The 15,934-nt window shown below is 36.5% G+C and overlaps 1 protein-coding gene across 3 annotated transcripts in view; it reads right to left on the reverse strand.

Moving 5' to 3' along the window:
* Positions 1 to 15,934, reverse strand: part of CRPPA (CDP-L-ribitol pyrophosphorylase A) — a 326,035-nt gene that overhangs the window by 268,208 nt on the left and 41,893 nt on the right. For all 3 annotated transcript variants that reach the window (XM_056118424.1, XM_056118423.1, XM_056118422.1), the window contains exon 3: positions 8,441 to 8,590. In XM_056118424.1, the coding sequence (XP_055974399.1) occupies positions 8,441 to 8,590 (150 nt within the window). The remainder of the gene's footprint in view (positions 1 to 8,440; positions 8,591 to 15,934) is intronic.

A 15,934-nucleotide genomic window follows, 5' to 3' on the forward strand; every position in this document is an offset into this window, starting at 1 on the left:
AGAGAAGGGAACACCAAATAAAGGGTGTTGGGAGGATCCTCCCTGGATGAGAGAAGCATGCTGAAAGTAGACTATAGACTGAACATGTTTTCCACTCAATGTCTCTTTTGCAAAAAAAGGTAATGCCCTACCACAGAGGCAGGGTGGGACAGAGGGGATGGGGGGGGTGGGAGGGATATTGGGATCCATGGTTGTGGAAAATGGGCCTTGGTGGAGGGATAGGTACTTGATCATTGTATAATTGAAACCCAAGCACAAAAATTTGTAAGTTTACAACTGTACCTCATGGTGTTTCACTAATAAAAAATTAAAAATTAAAAAATAATAATAAAAATGACATGCAAGCAAACTTCGTCCCAGATAATCCCCACTTTGTACACACTCTCTGTGCAAACAGCAATAAGGAATGGGTGTAAAAACTGCACCAAGTGGAAATTTACATTACAACAGACAATCAAAATAGAATACAATTGATGCAAAGGACAATGAGCTCTAAACCAAGTAATAGGGATTAAAATATTTTTGCTAAATGAATAACTCATTCTAGAATTTAATTTCAATATGTAATTTATCATGGAATAAATAAATTATTGCATAGAAGTACACTGGTCAACATTTCAGTTACATGAGCAAAAGGATCACTAATGGGGCTTGAATGAAAAGACCAATATTTCTTTTTTTTCCAATATTTTTTGATTTTTAAATAAAACCTTTTTTAAGATATTAGTACCCCAAAATATATAATGTTCATAAAATAATTACCCAACTTTTGAAAACATTTGTAGGAAAAATATTCTATTTTTACTTGTTATATATCTAAATAGGGCTGGAACGATAGCACAGCGGGTAGGGCGTTTGCCTTACAAGCGGCCAACATGGCCGACCCGAGTTCGATTCCTCCACCCCTCTCGGAGAGCCCGGCAAGCTACCGAGAGTATTCGATATGCCAGACACAGTAACAACAAAGTCTCCAATGGAGACGTTACTAGGCCCGCTCGAGCAAATCGACGATCAACGGGAGGGCCTTTATATATCTAAATGTTTAAATAAAAGCCATTATCACTAGCAGGGTTTAATTCCACAAAATCATCTCATTTTTAATTTACAGTAATATCTGTAAATATTCTAACTTAAATATTAGCTCATAATGTTTCTTAGATCATTATAAATGACTTTTCAAATGCTCTTTTCAAGGTAGGCCAAAAAGTCCCTTCAGTGAACCCCTGGAATATCTTAAGAGAGCAATGAGTGAAAACTTTATAAATGTGGGTCATGGAATGGGAAATTATAGAGAATCAATCTGCAGGACAAGGAGGCAACAGAAAGGGAACAAGAAGAAATGGGGGACACAGCTGAAAAAAGGTTGAGAAATGTTCCCCTAGACAGTAGATCAATAAAATGCTGCCAAAATGACTTAAAAGCAGAACTTTCTCTCCAGTTTTTTTGCAAATACTTTGTGAAATTCCCACAAAGAAAGTTATACTGCAAACATAAATAACTTCGGCACCAAAGACCATGGAAAATTATTTATTTACAAATGACTTGTACATATTCTGAAAATGTATTCTTTTCTAAACAAGGTAGGAAAACAATTTAGTAATGGCCAAAGGATATAAAGGTTGCTAAGTATGGCGTTTAAGTACACAAAGTGGACACAAATGTAAAGCTGAATCAGACAACAAACCAGTCTAAAGAACAGAGTCACATTATGATCCATGACAAAGGATTAGAGGAATTCTGTCATACACAATTGTAAGTTTCTCAGAAGGCATGGACTATAAAGGTGGATAGAAAAAAATATATAAATCTAGTAAGCCAAGTATATCAGGCCACCAAAAAAAAGAGGCAGTCATGGGAGGTCTATGGGTAACAGTTGTTTCTACAAAAGTAACTACAACCTATGTAAATCTCTAGCCCAGAGTCTGATGATAAATCAAAACCATGATGAAGAGCAGATATAGCAATCAGAAAAATGTCCATTGGAAAACTCATCTTCTAAAAGCATAAAAAGAGAGAGAGAGAGAGAGAGAGAGAGAGAGAGAGACCTTTGGAAAAAAACAGCTTCTGCAAAACATTTACTTTTCCAAATATCATTCATATTTCTCTTTTTCCCAAACTAACCCAGAAAAATAGTACCCAGTTCACCAAATCTACCAGAAATAAATGGCTGAAAATCCATGATTACATTATTCAATGCTATGTGTCCTAGAAAAGAGATGAGATTATTTAGGAGAAAGAAATAAGATTCAAAAAATAATAAACCTGCAACTGATATGCACCAATAGCAATCGATTTATTTACTATATTTAGTTATTTGATATGTTTAAGTATTAAAAAACGTTTATATATTAAAATATATATATAAGGGGCTGGATTGACAGTACAGCAGGTAGGGCATTTGCCTTGCATGTTGCTGACCTGGGTTCGATTCCCAGCATCCTATACAGTCCCCCAAGCACTGCCAGGAGTAATTCCTGAGTGCAAAGCCAGGAGTAATTGCTGACCATCGCCAGGTGTGACCCAAAAAAGAAAAAAAGCAAAAAATAAATAAATAAATAAAACCAATAAATAAATAAATAAATATATATATGATGTATATTAACTATGTTTATATAGCAAAGATATATTTTAACATATAAACTATATTAAATATATAAGATAACTAAATCCATTAAATAAAGTCACCATGTTATTAATACATACCAATAATAGGTATATATTTATCAATAATATATGTTTAATGATAAAAATAGATTAGAGCAGAAACAAACAAAATATAAACTAAAAGATAAGAAAAAGATTAATGAAACTGAGAATTGATTTCTCCAAAGAACTGAAAAATGACAAATCTTTGGACAGATTCACAAAGTCTTTAAAGAAAAGTTGGGAAAATCCTAGTAAGTAGAAACAGAAATTGAGAATAAATTATAACAGACACTAGAAATACAAAGGATTGTGAGATTACTATGAAAAATTGCATGCCAGTAAATTTAAAATCTAGAAGTAATGGACAACTCTGAAGAAAAATTCAACCTATCAGGACTGGGGGAAATTTGAATGAACTAAAATTTATTACGAAATTAGAAGAGTTTAAAATTTCTCCTGAGATAAGTGTCCTGGATCATATGGTCTGACTAATTAAGGTTATCACCAGACTCTGGGTTAAAGATCTATCTAGGCTGTAGTTTTTACCAACCCTTCAAAGATAAACTTTATCCGTTCTTAAATATTTTTCAAAAAGCTGAAAAATATGAGGAAAGACATAAATAGACAGCTCTCTGAAGAAGATACATAGGATGGTCTACAAGTAATAAAAAATAAACATTACTTATTACTAGGGAAATAAAACTCAAAAATACAGTAAGCTGCCACCTCATAGCTGAGAGAATAAATCACCTATATCAAAAAGATTCCTTTTTGCATCCTATTGAGAGACTGAGAATAAAAAGGAATCTTGGGACACAACTTGTGGAACTACAAATTAGTACAGCTTCTTCAGAGTTCAATTAATTTTCAGCCAAAAAAGAAGTGAAAAATATACAATATTAGGGCAAGGCTCATAAATAAATTTTAGGACAAATGGGTAGTCACATGCAAAAAACAGTGAACTCAACTCTTTACACCATATATAAAAATCAATTAGAAATGGATGAAAGATGTGACTAATGAGACCTTAAACTATAAAACTACAAGAAGTAAACAGAATAAAAGCACTTAAGCATTCCTTTTGGCAATAATCATTTTTCATCTGACACCAAATATAATGGTAACAAAAGTGAAAAAAAAGACATTAGGATCACAAACTAAAAATCTACACAGCAAAGGAGCAATCAGTAAAATAAAAAGCAACCTATAAAATGAGGGGAGTTCTTTGCAAAAAACACAGACAGTAAGGGATTGATAAGGAAATATATAAAGAACACATACAACTCAATATTGAATAAACCAGATTACTAAAATGGACAAAGAGGGGTTGGGGAGATTGCTCGGTGGTCAGGGTTATGTGCACAGCATGCATCAGGACCCTAAGTGGACCTCAGCACCATAGAGGACCCTCAGCACCACCAGGTACAGGCCTAGAAGCCCCCAAGAATATTGGGTTGCTCAAATGACCAGCACCACAAAGCCAAGTGCAGAAGTGCCCGACCCAGTTTACCAATACGGGACCAGCACATTAGGCTGTGATGCTCATCACAGCTGCACACATTTAGTTGCAAAACTCACACATATCTGTCTCAGGTGCCACCAAAATCACTGACATTGCCAGGGATCACAAAAAAACAGAGCTGACTGTCAAAAATTGCAGCACCACTGCACAGTTCTCAGAACCTTTGGTAGCAGTGGGAATTGAACTTGCAGACTTACCCTTGCAAGGCACATGGTCTAAGTCACTGTGCTACCCCATGAGCCCCTGAGCAAAAAATATCAGTAGACATATTTCCAAAGACATACAGATAACCTACAGATAAAGAAAAAGACACTCAATATCACTCAAATTTAAGGAAATGCAAATCAAAGTCTAAATGAGATCACTTTACAACTGTTTAGAATGATTGGTTTAAGACAAAAAAAAAATAACAAGTGTTGTCAAGGCTTTGGAAAGAAAGAAACCCTTGTATACTTTTGGTGGTGATATAAATTGATGCAGCTACTATGAGAAATATGATGGAGATTCCTGAAAAAACAAAACTAGATCTACCACATAGCCCAGCAATCCCAATTCTGCTTACATATCCAAAAGAAACAAAACTATCGTCCCAAAAAGATTCATGTACTCCCATACTCATTACATCACTATTCACATTAATCAAAGAATAGAAACATCTTACATGTCTGTTGATGACTCTGGGAAGCATTATGTTAAGTGAAATAAATCAAAGAAAGAAAAATACCTCATTCAAATGTAAAGCTTAAAAATTTCTAATCCAAATTGTAGAAAAGTTGCTTAAAAAAAAGAGAATATTGAAAAAAATGGAAAGGTTGGTAAAAGAATACAAACTTTCAGATGTCAGAATAGGGTCTGAATATCTAATGTACAGCATTGTGACCATGGCTGATAATGCTATACTATAAATTAAATGTTCTCACAAAATAAAAGTAAATAAATAGAAAGGCAAATATGTGAGGTGATAAATTAATTTAGTAGGGGAAATTCACAAAATATATGTGCTATCAGATCACTTTGTATACGTTAAATCCCAATTTTATTTGTCAATTAGACCTCAATAATGAAATAGTACAATGTGTTGCCTTAAAATTCAACCCTCAAAGAAATAGGACTCAGTTATCTAGTCAATAATGTATCCTCACATCATACACACATTCAATAAAATATTGCTGATCAAATTCCTTGACTACAGGTAAGTTTTCCTAAGTGGAAAGACAGTTCAAAATGCTGGAAGTTAATTAAGGGCTTATGTTTTGAAATTACAACTCTCTGAAGTATAAATCTATTTAACTTGGTCAATGAAATTCAGGAAGTTAATTTGCATATATGGACTTGCTTTTTTGCCTTCATGCATGACTTTATTATTTTTCTTTTAGCTTTTTTTTTTGAGGGTGGACAGGTGGGAAAAGGAGCATATCTTATCCACATAGAGCTATTCCTAGTTGGTGCTCAGCAGTCACACACATGGCTCAGGGGGCCATGCAGTGCATGGAATCAAATCTGGGGCTCTAGCATGCAAATATGTGTTCCAGCTCTTTAAGCAATCTCTCTGGCCCTACTTTAACTTTCAATTTTTGTTGGTTATTGGGAGGGGAGGTGTGCTACACCTGGTTGTATGCTCAAGGCTCACTCCTGGATCAGTGCTCAGGGATTACTACCTGTGGGGTGTGTGGGACCGTATGTCATCTTGGGGATCAAATTCAGGTCTGATGTGTGGAAGGCAAATACTGTACTATCACTCTGGTCCCAACTTTAGCTTTCTTTATACGAAAACATGAATATTTAGTATTTTTTCTCTTAGTTTGCTAAAACAAAAGGTGTGTATACAAATATATAGAAAGAGACCAGAGAAATATTTTACACAAATTCTCTGGCAAGTCTTTATCATCAAAACTTCTCTTTTTTTTCCATATGGAACAATCACTTTAAAATGGTGATTCCCAAACTTCATCATGTCAGGATCATATAGAAATGTCTAGGCTCCACTCTGAGTTTCTAATGAAGAAGGTCTTAAGTGAAGAACCATAACCTGAATTTTCACAAGTCCTCAAACTTGCTGGTGCTACTGGTCTGGGACCCACACTTGGAGACCATTACCTCAATGAATTAGAAATTAATGCTGTACTACAATGAGAACTATAGAAGATACTATAGAAGATGTTGCTGGGGCAAGAGGATGCTCTTGGAGAGAAAAGTAAAAAGAATATATGAATGCTCCAGTAGTCTCCAAGCACCACGTGTGCTTAAAGAAAGAAAAGGAGAAAAAAAACCAATCCAAAAGAATAAGAGTAGTGAACCCAGCCTTTTTATTCCCGTCTGGGATAAACAGGAGGGTGTGGGTGGGGGATGCATGAAAGGGGTGGAATACTTAATTGAAAGTGTGAGTTGTAGTTGGTCTTGTCTGGAAGGCTCAATTCCTTTGCCTGGAATTCAGTTTCTACCTCTTTTCCATTGTTTAAAAGTCAATTCAAGGGGCTGGAGCGATAGCACAGCGGGTAGGGTATTTGCCTTGCACGCCGCCGACCTGGGTTCGATCCCCGGCATCCCATATGGTCCCCCAAGCACCGCCAGGAGTAATTCCTGAGTGCAGAGCCAGAAGTGACCCCTGAGCATTGCTGGGTGTGACCCAAAAAGGCAAATAAATAAATAAATAAAAGTCAATTCAAAAGTGTCATGGTGATCTTTAAGGTGGTGTGAGGTTAGGAGAGTCTTTCGCCAGAAGATCAGGGAAGCTGAGGCTATCACCCTTGTCCTGGGTTACTCATTTTATTGTGTGTCCCTTCTGGAAAAATAACAAATAAAACTCAACTCAAATAGTTTAACATTCATATGAGTAATGGCTAAATACAGTGAATTCCTGTGTTCTGAATGCATCACTTTAAGAAAATAACACAAATAGGTTAATTAAAGGTTTAAATACTTTTTTAAAAAATGCATGATAGACCTTTCTTAGTAAAATGTATTCAAGCACACATGACCTCTTTTTTGTTGTTTATTTGTTTAGGGGCCACACCTGGCGGTGTGAGGGGACTACTCCTAGCTTGGTGTTGAAGATCACTCCTGGTGGTACTGAAGAAACAAACCTGGGTCTCCCGTTAGCATAGCTCACGCTTCAATATCCGGAGTCATCTCTCAAGCCCTTTACATAATCTGATTTTAAAGACAAAACTGGTAATCAGGATAACTGTTTCACAATTTAATAAATGAGATAACCCCTATATTTAAAATGAGAGGCATTCCTTGTTTTTTTCTTCCAAAATTTTATCTTATTAACACTGTGAATTACAAAGTTATTCAGAGCTGAGTTTATGACATACAATGTTCCATCACCAATTCTCCCACCAGTGTAGGCTTCCCTCCACAAGCATCCCCAAAATAAATGTCAATATTCCTATTACCCAAATCTCATATTCCGAAAAGGTTTCCCATTCTGACTAATTAATGGTTGCCTAGCATTAGCCAAGTACTGGTTTAGGTACTACAACTTATCACATTCATTCATTGGAAGTATCTGACAAGTCTAATATCTAATATTCAGTAACTGTCTATCAATAGTTAAGCAAATGAATTTCAGTAAAATTTACACAGGTATAGAAATGTTTTTTAAACAAAGGCAATCCAGTATAATCTAAACATAAAGGAATTGCCTGATACTTTAAAGTGACTTATCTTTAAAATTAATTTAAAAACAGCTAAGCAGCTCTGCAGAAAATTTACGTAGCAGGACTGAGACTTTTGTCTTATAAAGACCTTCTTACCAGGTGGGTCCATGGTCAGCATCTGGGAACCTGACTCTGAGAGTGTTCCCAGGGAACAGTTAACTGATCATGGTGATTCACTGTGCCTAACTTGTATTCAAAAATAGTTTGGCTTTAAACAGCTGAACATCTGCTTTCCTTCTGAGAATCTGGAATTTTTATATGTGCTATCAAGGATGTGTATGTGATGAACCTCAGTCAATACCTTGAACACAGAGTTTGTGCTGGGCTTCCCACCTCACACCCTGTCCTGCATTTTTACTGCTGTTAGGAGGGTATGTTTTTAGTGACATACGGTACATAACCATGACTGTACATGGATTCTACTAAACTCTGACTGTGTCTCTTTCATTTCTGATCTACTTGGGAATTCTTATTACTTGACAGTAACTCATTTTAACAAATAACATAAAGATATGGCAAGTCTAGCAAATTTCACCAACTCTCCAAATGTGATGAGGATCCCCCTCCACTCCGGTACTGCACCTTTTTTCTAAAAGCCATGGTTCTTTACCTGCTGATACGCTTCATAGATCACATCAAACAGAAATGCCTGTGGCATTTCACTTGCTCTGTGTCTAGCACGTTCCAGTGAATGGTCCAAAATACCATCTTCAGATGGACTGATGACAGTGGATACAAGAGGTCGAATAGCTCCTGATGCCTGCAGAATAGAAAGGCAAAGATATTTCACATAGAGAATCTTTTAAAATCAAATTCTAAACTTCATAGGTCATTTTGAATGCAGATACCAGTTTTCACTCATCCCAAGAAAATATATGAAGACATTATAGTTCATAATTTATTATTCCACATCAAAACCAGTCTCATCATATTACAGCACTAATTCCTGTGAAAAAATAGTTCCCTTCAACAAATTCCTGTGAAAAAATAGTTCCCTTCAACATAGGCTTATTTCACTGATTCCTCAGGCTAGATACCCAATGCAGTCGTCAATTGATACTGATGAATATCATCTCATTAATATAGTCATCTAAACTTAAAAGAATCCCCTCATATCATAGTTATTCACTTTATTGTTAATAGAATCTTCTTATAATGTAATACAAAAGGACTTAGTGAAATTGCATTAAAATATAGTTTCATGGTAAGAAGTTAAGTAACTCTTATATTGACTCCAAAACATCCTATCTTCTACATCATTGTTACATAAGTATTACCGCACACGAAACTAATGTATAACCAAAACAAATATAGTCATAAGGAGAACACTAGAACAAGATTGATTAGAAACTAGTTTATGAAAACCAAGATACTGGCTGGAAAACAAAGCTGATGTGTGAACTAGGTAAAGAATTTAGACACGTCACTATTTTTAGTGGTGCAAGTAAAAATTTGTAATCTAGAGATAAGAATAAAAAAACTAAGGAGATAGTAAGGAATGAAAGAAAGGGACTGATCTTCAAGTGGAAAAATAAATGAAGGTAAGCAGCATGTCCAACTCCCACCTAAAAGGTAAGAAAATAAAATAGGCAAGACACAGATGCCTAGCACATATATAAACACAAGTCTAAGGAAATAATTAAATTCCCATTGCAACTACTTAGAGGTACTATTGAGATTTCTTTCCAGACCATGAACTTATATATACATATATATATATATTTGTGTGCATTATATATAACATATATACGAGAAAATGAGATATCCAAATGTCAGCAAAAGAAGTTCTGCAAACTCCTCAGCTAAAAAAACTAGTGAAAATTATTTAAAAAACAAATATTTAAAGTCTGAAAATTGTTCTAGGGACATTTAGCAAACTAAGAAACATTACTCAAGAAGATATGCTGCATTTTGGTAAGAATAGGAAGCTTGTGGTACTGGAGCCATGATGTGTTTCTTTCATTAATGCCCAGTGTGATTGAAATTTCATTCAAAATAGAAAGAAGGAGGGAATCTGCAAGGAGAGATAGCTCAACAGGTCAGAGCACATGATTTGCAGGAGGTCTTGGTTCAATCCCCAGAATTACATGGACCCCCAAGCACCCAGCCAAAAGTAATGTCCCGCACCAAGTCAAGAATAGCCCTGAGAAAGGATATTCGCCAACTACACATCTGATAAGGGGTTAATTTCAAGGATATACAAAATACTGGTTCAACTCCACAAAAAGAAAACATTCAACCCCATCAAAAAATGGGGAGATGAAATGAACAGAAACTTTGACAAAGAAGAAATCCAAATGGCTAAAAGACACATGAGAAAATGTTCCACATCATTAATCATCATGGAGATGCAGATCAAAACCACAATGAGATATCACCTCACACTGCAGAGACTGGCCCATATCCACAAGAACAAAAGCAACCGGTGCTGGCGCGGATGTGGTGAGAAAGGGACACTCCTTCACTGTTGGTGGGAATGCTGACTGGTTCAGCCCTTTTGGAAAACAGTATGCATGATTCTCAAAAAACTAGAAATTGAGCTCCCATTTGACCCAGCAATACCACTCCTGGGAATATATCCCAGAGAGGCAAAAAAGTATAGCCGAAGTGACATCTGCAATTGTCTGTTTATTGCAGCACTCTTTATAATAGCCAGAATCTGGAAAAAACCTGAGTGCCTGAGAACAGATGACTGGTTAAAGAAACTCTGGTACATTTACACAATGGAGTACTATGTAGCTGTTAGAAAAGACGAAGTCATGAAATTTACATACAAGTGGTACTACATGGAAAGTATCATGTTAAGCGAAATGACTCAGAAAGAAAGGGATAGACATAGAAAGATTGCATTCATCTGGGGAACATAAAGTAACAAAATAGGAAACTAACACCCAAGTATGGCAGAGATTAGTACCAGGAATTTTACTCAATGACCCGGAGGACAACCATACATGTTAGGGGAAGGGGGAGCTAGCTCAGAAAGAGAAGGGAACACCAAATAAAGGGTGTTGGGTGGATCCGCCCACAATGGGAGAGCAAGCTGAGGGTAGACTATCGACCAAACATGATTGCCACTCAATGCCTCTTTTGCAGACCACAGCACTCAAAAGGAGAGAGAGGGAAATGCCCTGCCACAGAGGCAGGGTGGGATGGGGGCTGGGGGGTGGGAAGGGATACTGGGATTCGTGGTGGTAGGAAATGCACACTGGTGGAGGGATGGGTGTTTGATCACTGTATAATTGAAACCCAAGCACAAAAATGTATAAGTCTACAACTGTACCTCATAATGTCTCACTATTAAAAAAAATAATAAATTAATTAAAAATATAATAAAATAAAATTTTTAAAAAAAGAGTAAATGAAGGACTCCAGAACAAATGTCTTCTTTTGGGGGTGACTTGTTACCTGGAAAAGATTCTGTCATGCAATTGTTATATGACAACAAATTTAATTTGTGATCTTTGTCTTTATTTTTGATGACTCTCATGTAATATCTACAGTAATACTTCTGTTTCATGCATCATTTTTCACAAAAAAGCTTAAATACTTTATATAACATTCTCATAAAAAAAAAAAAGAATAGCCCTGAGAACCAGTGTAGCCAAAAAAAAGCAAAACAAAATTTAAAAAAAAGAATAGATATGTATAGAAAGATTGGGCTTCCTGAAGACTATGGGATAGTACAGGAAAAAAGATGCTTGTCTTATAGATGACTAACCTGGCTATGAACCCCAGAATTCATGTCTCCATGTCGTCCCCTGATCCCTGCCAGGAGTAATTCCTGAGCACAGGGCCAGAAGTAAATCCTGGTCACAGCTAGGTGTGGCTCCAAAACAAACCTGGCGTCCTGACCCCTAGAGCCCAAAGAGAAGTGCTAAGTGTCAGCTTTCACCCCTCCCTTCATATTACATAAGTTATAGGCATTGTGTCCAAAAGGTTGGAGACTCCTTTCCTCTACCTGGTCTTCATAAAATGATCTGCTCAGGCATGATAGAGTATAAATACCAGGGCCCTGGTAATCCTTGTTCCAGATCACACACAGGGACGGAGGCGAAACCAAAAGAGTAAAGTCATCTACTGCCCTCATGCTGCACCTTGCTCAGGTTGTAGGTGTCTCCCTCTAAGACCCATGAGGCACAGCATCAACACCTGGACTCCAAGTAGAGCAATGAGTTCACACCCAGGGTGTGAGGCAGCTCTGGGCCATGGAAATGCGACACACTCCCCAAAGGAATTCTTATCTGGAACAGAGTGAAGTTCAAGCCTAAATACATTCTCCAGAGAATTGGAAATTTTATTTTGCACAATTAAGAATACATAGGTAGCTACATGCAAGCAGAGGCCAACTGGTTTATAAGACAACATATGGAAAAGCTAAAGGAGACTCTTTGAGTTGGAGTAAATACTGGATTCAAAACTGACTTCAGCTAAGGATCTAATTAGATTCCCAATTCTAACTGGGTCAGATGAAGGAGTAATGTATACCCCAATCATGGTGAAAATAAACAATTATCAAGAAATAAACAGAGTTTGTCAGCCCCCATGTGATATCAGAGGTTGACAGTATCACAAAGGCTAGGACCCTACCCAAACTACTAACATCCCACAGTGACTATCCCAACACTGCAGCCTCCAACTACCAATTTTTTTCACGTTTGAAAGTGCCAAATCAACGTGAAAAAATTCAATAAGCTCTAACATCTTTTCTAACCCAATAATAATAATAATAATAATAATAACAATAATAATAATTAAAAGTAAGCATATAGACTCTATGATTATTTTTTAGTTTTTTTAATGTTTATTAGTGAAACACCATGAGGTACAGTTGTATACTTACAAATTTTTGTGCTTGGGTTTCAGTTATACAATGATCCAGTACCCATCCCTCCACCAGTGCCCATCCTCCATCATTTTCATTTTTTTTTAATTTTTGTTAGTGAAATACCATGAGGTACTGTTGTAGATTTACAAATTTTTGTGCTTGGGTTTCAATTGTACAACGATCAAACACCCATCCCTCCACCAGTGCCCATTTTCCACCACCATGGGTCCCAATATCCCTTCAACCCCCCATCCCACCATCCCACCCTGCCTCTGTGGCAGGGTATTCCCTTTTGTTATGATTCTTTTTTTTAAAAGCAGGCAACAGAAACCACTTATAAAAGAAGACAGTGCCAAATTTAACAAATAAAAATTTCTAATCATCTATTATAATATGCTCAAAGAAGTAAAGGAAATTATTGTTAGAAAGGAACACAGGAATAGCTGTAGCAATTATAAATATATATGCAATATTAAGACCCGGACATTAGCAATATAGCACTGTAGCACTGTCCTTCCATTGTTCATCAATTTGCTCGAGCGGACCCAGATATTAGCTTTAAAAATTAAAAATCATAAAAATGTCAAGTATAATAATCAAAGCAATTCTAAAATAACTCAAAAATAAATTTGAAATGGAGAAAAAAATAATGAATTTAAAATTAAAACAGAGCCAGAGAGATCCTACAGCAGTTAGGGCACTTGCTTTGCACATAGCTGCCCAAGTGTGATCTTGGATGTCCCCTATGGTCCCCCAAACCTGCCAGGCATGATCCCTAGATGCAGAATCAGGAGAAAATCCTTAGCATTGCTGGGTATGGCCTCAAAACAAACAAACAAACAAAAAAATGAATAAATAAATTTCGATCAGTTCAAAGAATAAAAAACAAACAAAAAAATTAAGGAAAACTGAAATTTAAGTATGCATAAGTAGTAAATGGAAATGAAAGCAGATAATCTAAGAGTTAGTCATTTACTAACCTTCAGCTAAACTAAAGCATACCAAAATATCATCCATGAAAATGATAACATTTCTACCCATTTTACAGAAATAAAAAAGTGAAAGAAAACTAAACGGGTGTACTCCAACAAATCATATAACAGATGAAATGAACAATTTCCTTGAAATACCTAAACTATCAAAATTGACTGAAAATTTTTAAAAAAATCAAAGCATCAGTAAAAATCCAGGAAATTAGCAATTTTATTAATTTCTCACAAAGAAAAGCCAGCCCTAGTGACCTCATTGTTAGTTAAAAATATTTTTAATTAATATTAACCCTCACTGTCACGGACACGATCACGGTCCTCCCGTTGTTCATCGATTTGCTCAAGCGGGCCCAGTAATGACTCCATAGTGAGACTTCTTGTTACTGTGTTTGGCATATGGAGTACATCACGGGGAGCTTGCCAGGCTTTGCCATGCAGGCGAGATACTATCGGTAGCTTGCCAGGCTCTCAGAGAGGGGCAGAGGAATCGAACTCGGATTGGCCATGTTGGCTGCATGCAAGGCAAACACCCTACCGAGAGTATCGCCCTCGCAGGGCAGAGCCTGGCAAGCTACCCTTGATGTATTCAATATGCCAAACACAGTAACAACAAGTCTCATGATGGAGACGTTACTGGGCCCGCATCGAGCAAATCAATGATTAACCCTCACATTATTCCAAAATATTGAAGAGTAAAGAACTTTTCCCATCTCATTCTATAAGACCAGTATTATTACCCTAACACCAAAATCAAAAAAAGATATCACATAAACTAACACTGTAGACAAATAACCCTAATGAATATAGATACAAAAACTATCATCAAAATATTAACAAACCAAAGGTGGTAATATATAAAATATAAAACATAACATGACCAAGTGGTATTTACCCATAGGAATGCAAAACTGATTCAATAAAACAAACCAAATCATTGCAATATACTATAATATACTATTTTCATAGAATAAAGAACAAGAAAACACAAGAATGTTAATAAATATAGAAAAAACTGTCAAAATCCAACAGCCCTTTATGAAAAATGGAAAAAAATTACATGGAAGAGATCTTTTTCAACCTGAAAAACCATCTGTGAAAACCCAGAGCTAACATCAGAGTTAATGGTGAAAGAATAAATGTTTTTCCTTCACCAGGAAGCAAACAAGAATGTGCACTGTCACCACTCTTATTAACATGGCATTAGAAGTTCTAGTCAAAGAAATAAGGCAAATATATATAAATACACACATTTGTCTTCAAATATTCACTGATTTTTTGATTCACTTGATTTTATGAAACCATCTTCAACAAATTATTTGATCTTCCCACATCCAAAATCCTAGATCCTAATATTCTCGAAAAAGATACGTGTTTATGAACAATTTTGTAATGCTCTATCTCACGGTGAATCATTTGTTAAATAAATAATTAAATAAATAAGTGGGAAATGTTCCATGATGCCTTCTCAGAATGAGGAGGAAAGACTCCCCTTCTGTCTTATATGCAGACGATATGAGTTCGCTCACTGGCATCTAATACAGTGCCCAAGCACCAACAGGAGCTATTCCTGAGTGCAGGTCCAGGAGGTACCCCTGAGCTTACAGAGAACAAAAGAAAGAGAAAGAGAGAGAGAGAGAGAGAGAGAGAGAGAATGCCCAGTCTTTCTTGAAAAGAATGACAAGCTGCTAAATCTTCCCAGATGGGACCAGTTTACTGTCTGAAAAGTCTCTGACTATCTCAGAATGGGGGCAGGCAGATTCTCCCCTCCACCCCCAACCATCACTACTATAAATCCCAGCTGCTCTCAACCACACTGATATCCGTCTGCAGGGAAATAGCCCAGGCCCACAGTTGAACCTCAACACGCCACCAAGCTACCAACTCACTCCAGCTCCAAAGCTTAGCATATGACTGGCAAAGTATCATACCATAAAATATAAAAATAAATTTTATAAATCAGTGTTTAAGAATGAAATAGCACTGTACTGTAGCACTGTCCTCCCGTTGTTCATGAATTTGCTCGAGCGGGCCCAGTAACATCTCCATTCTGAGACTTGTTACTGTGTTTGGCATATCAAATACATCACAAAGAGCTTTGCAGGCTTTGCCGTGTGGGCAACATACTCTCAGTAGCTTTCCAGGCTCTCGAGGAGGGGCAGAGGAATTGAACTCAGGTTGACCCAGTTGGCCGCATGCAAGACAAACGCCCTAACCACTGTGTTATCACTCCAGCCCAAGAATGAAATAAAGGAGCAAATATTTACAGGAATAATTCAACAAGAACAAAAAA

The sequence above is a fragment of the Sorex fumeus genome, unplaced genomic scaffold (assembly GCF_029834395.1).
Source record: "Sorex fumeus unplaced genomic scaffold, SorFum_2.1 ptg000037l, whole genome shotgun sequence".
NCBI classification, from domain to species: domain Eukaryota; kingdom Metazoa; phylum Chordata; class Mammalia; order Eulipotyphla; family Soricidae; genus Sorex; species Sorex fumeus.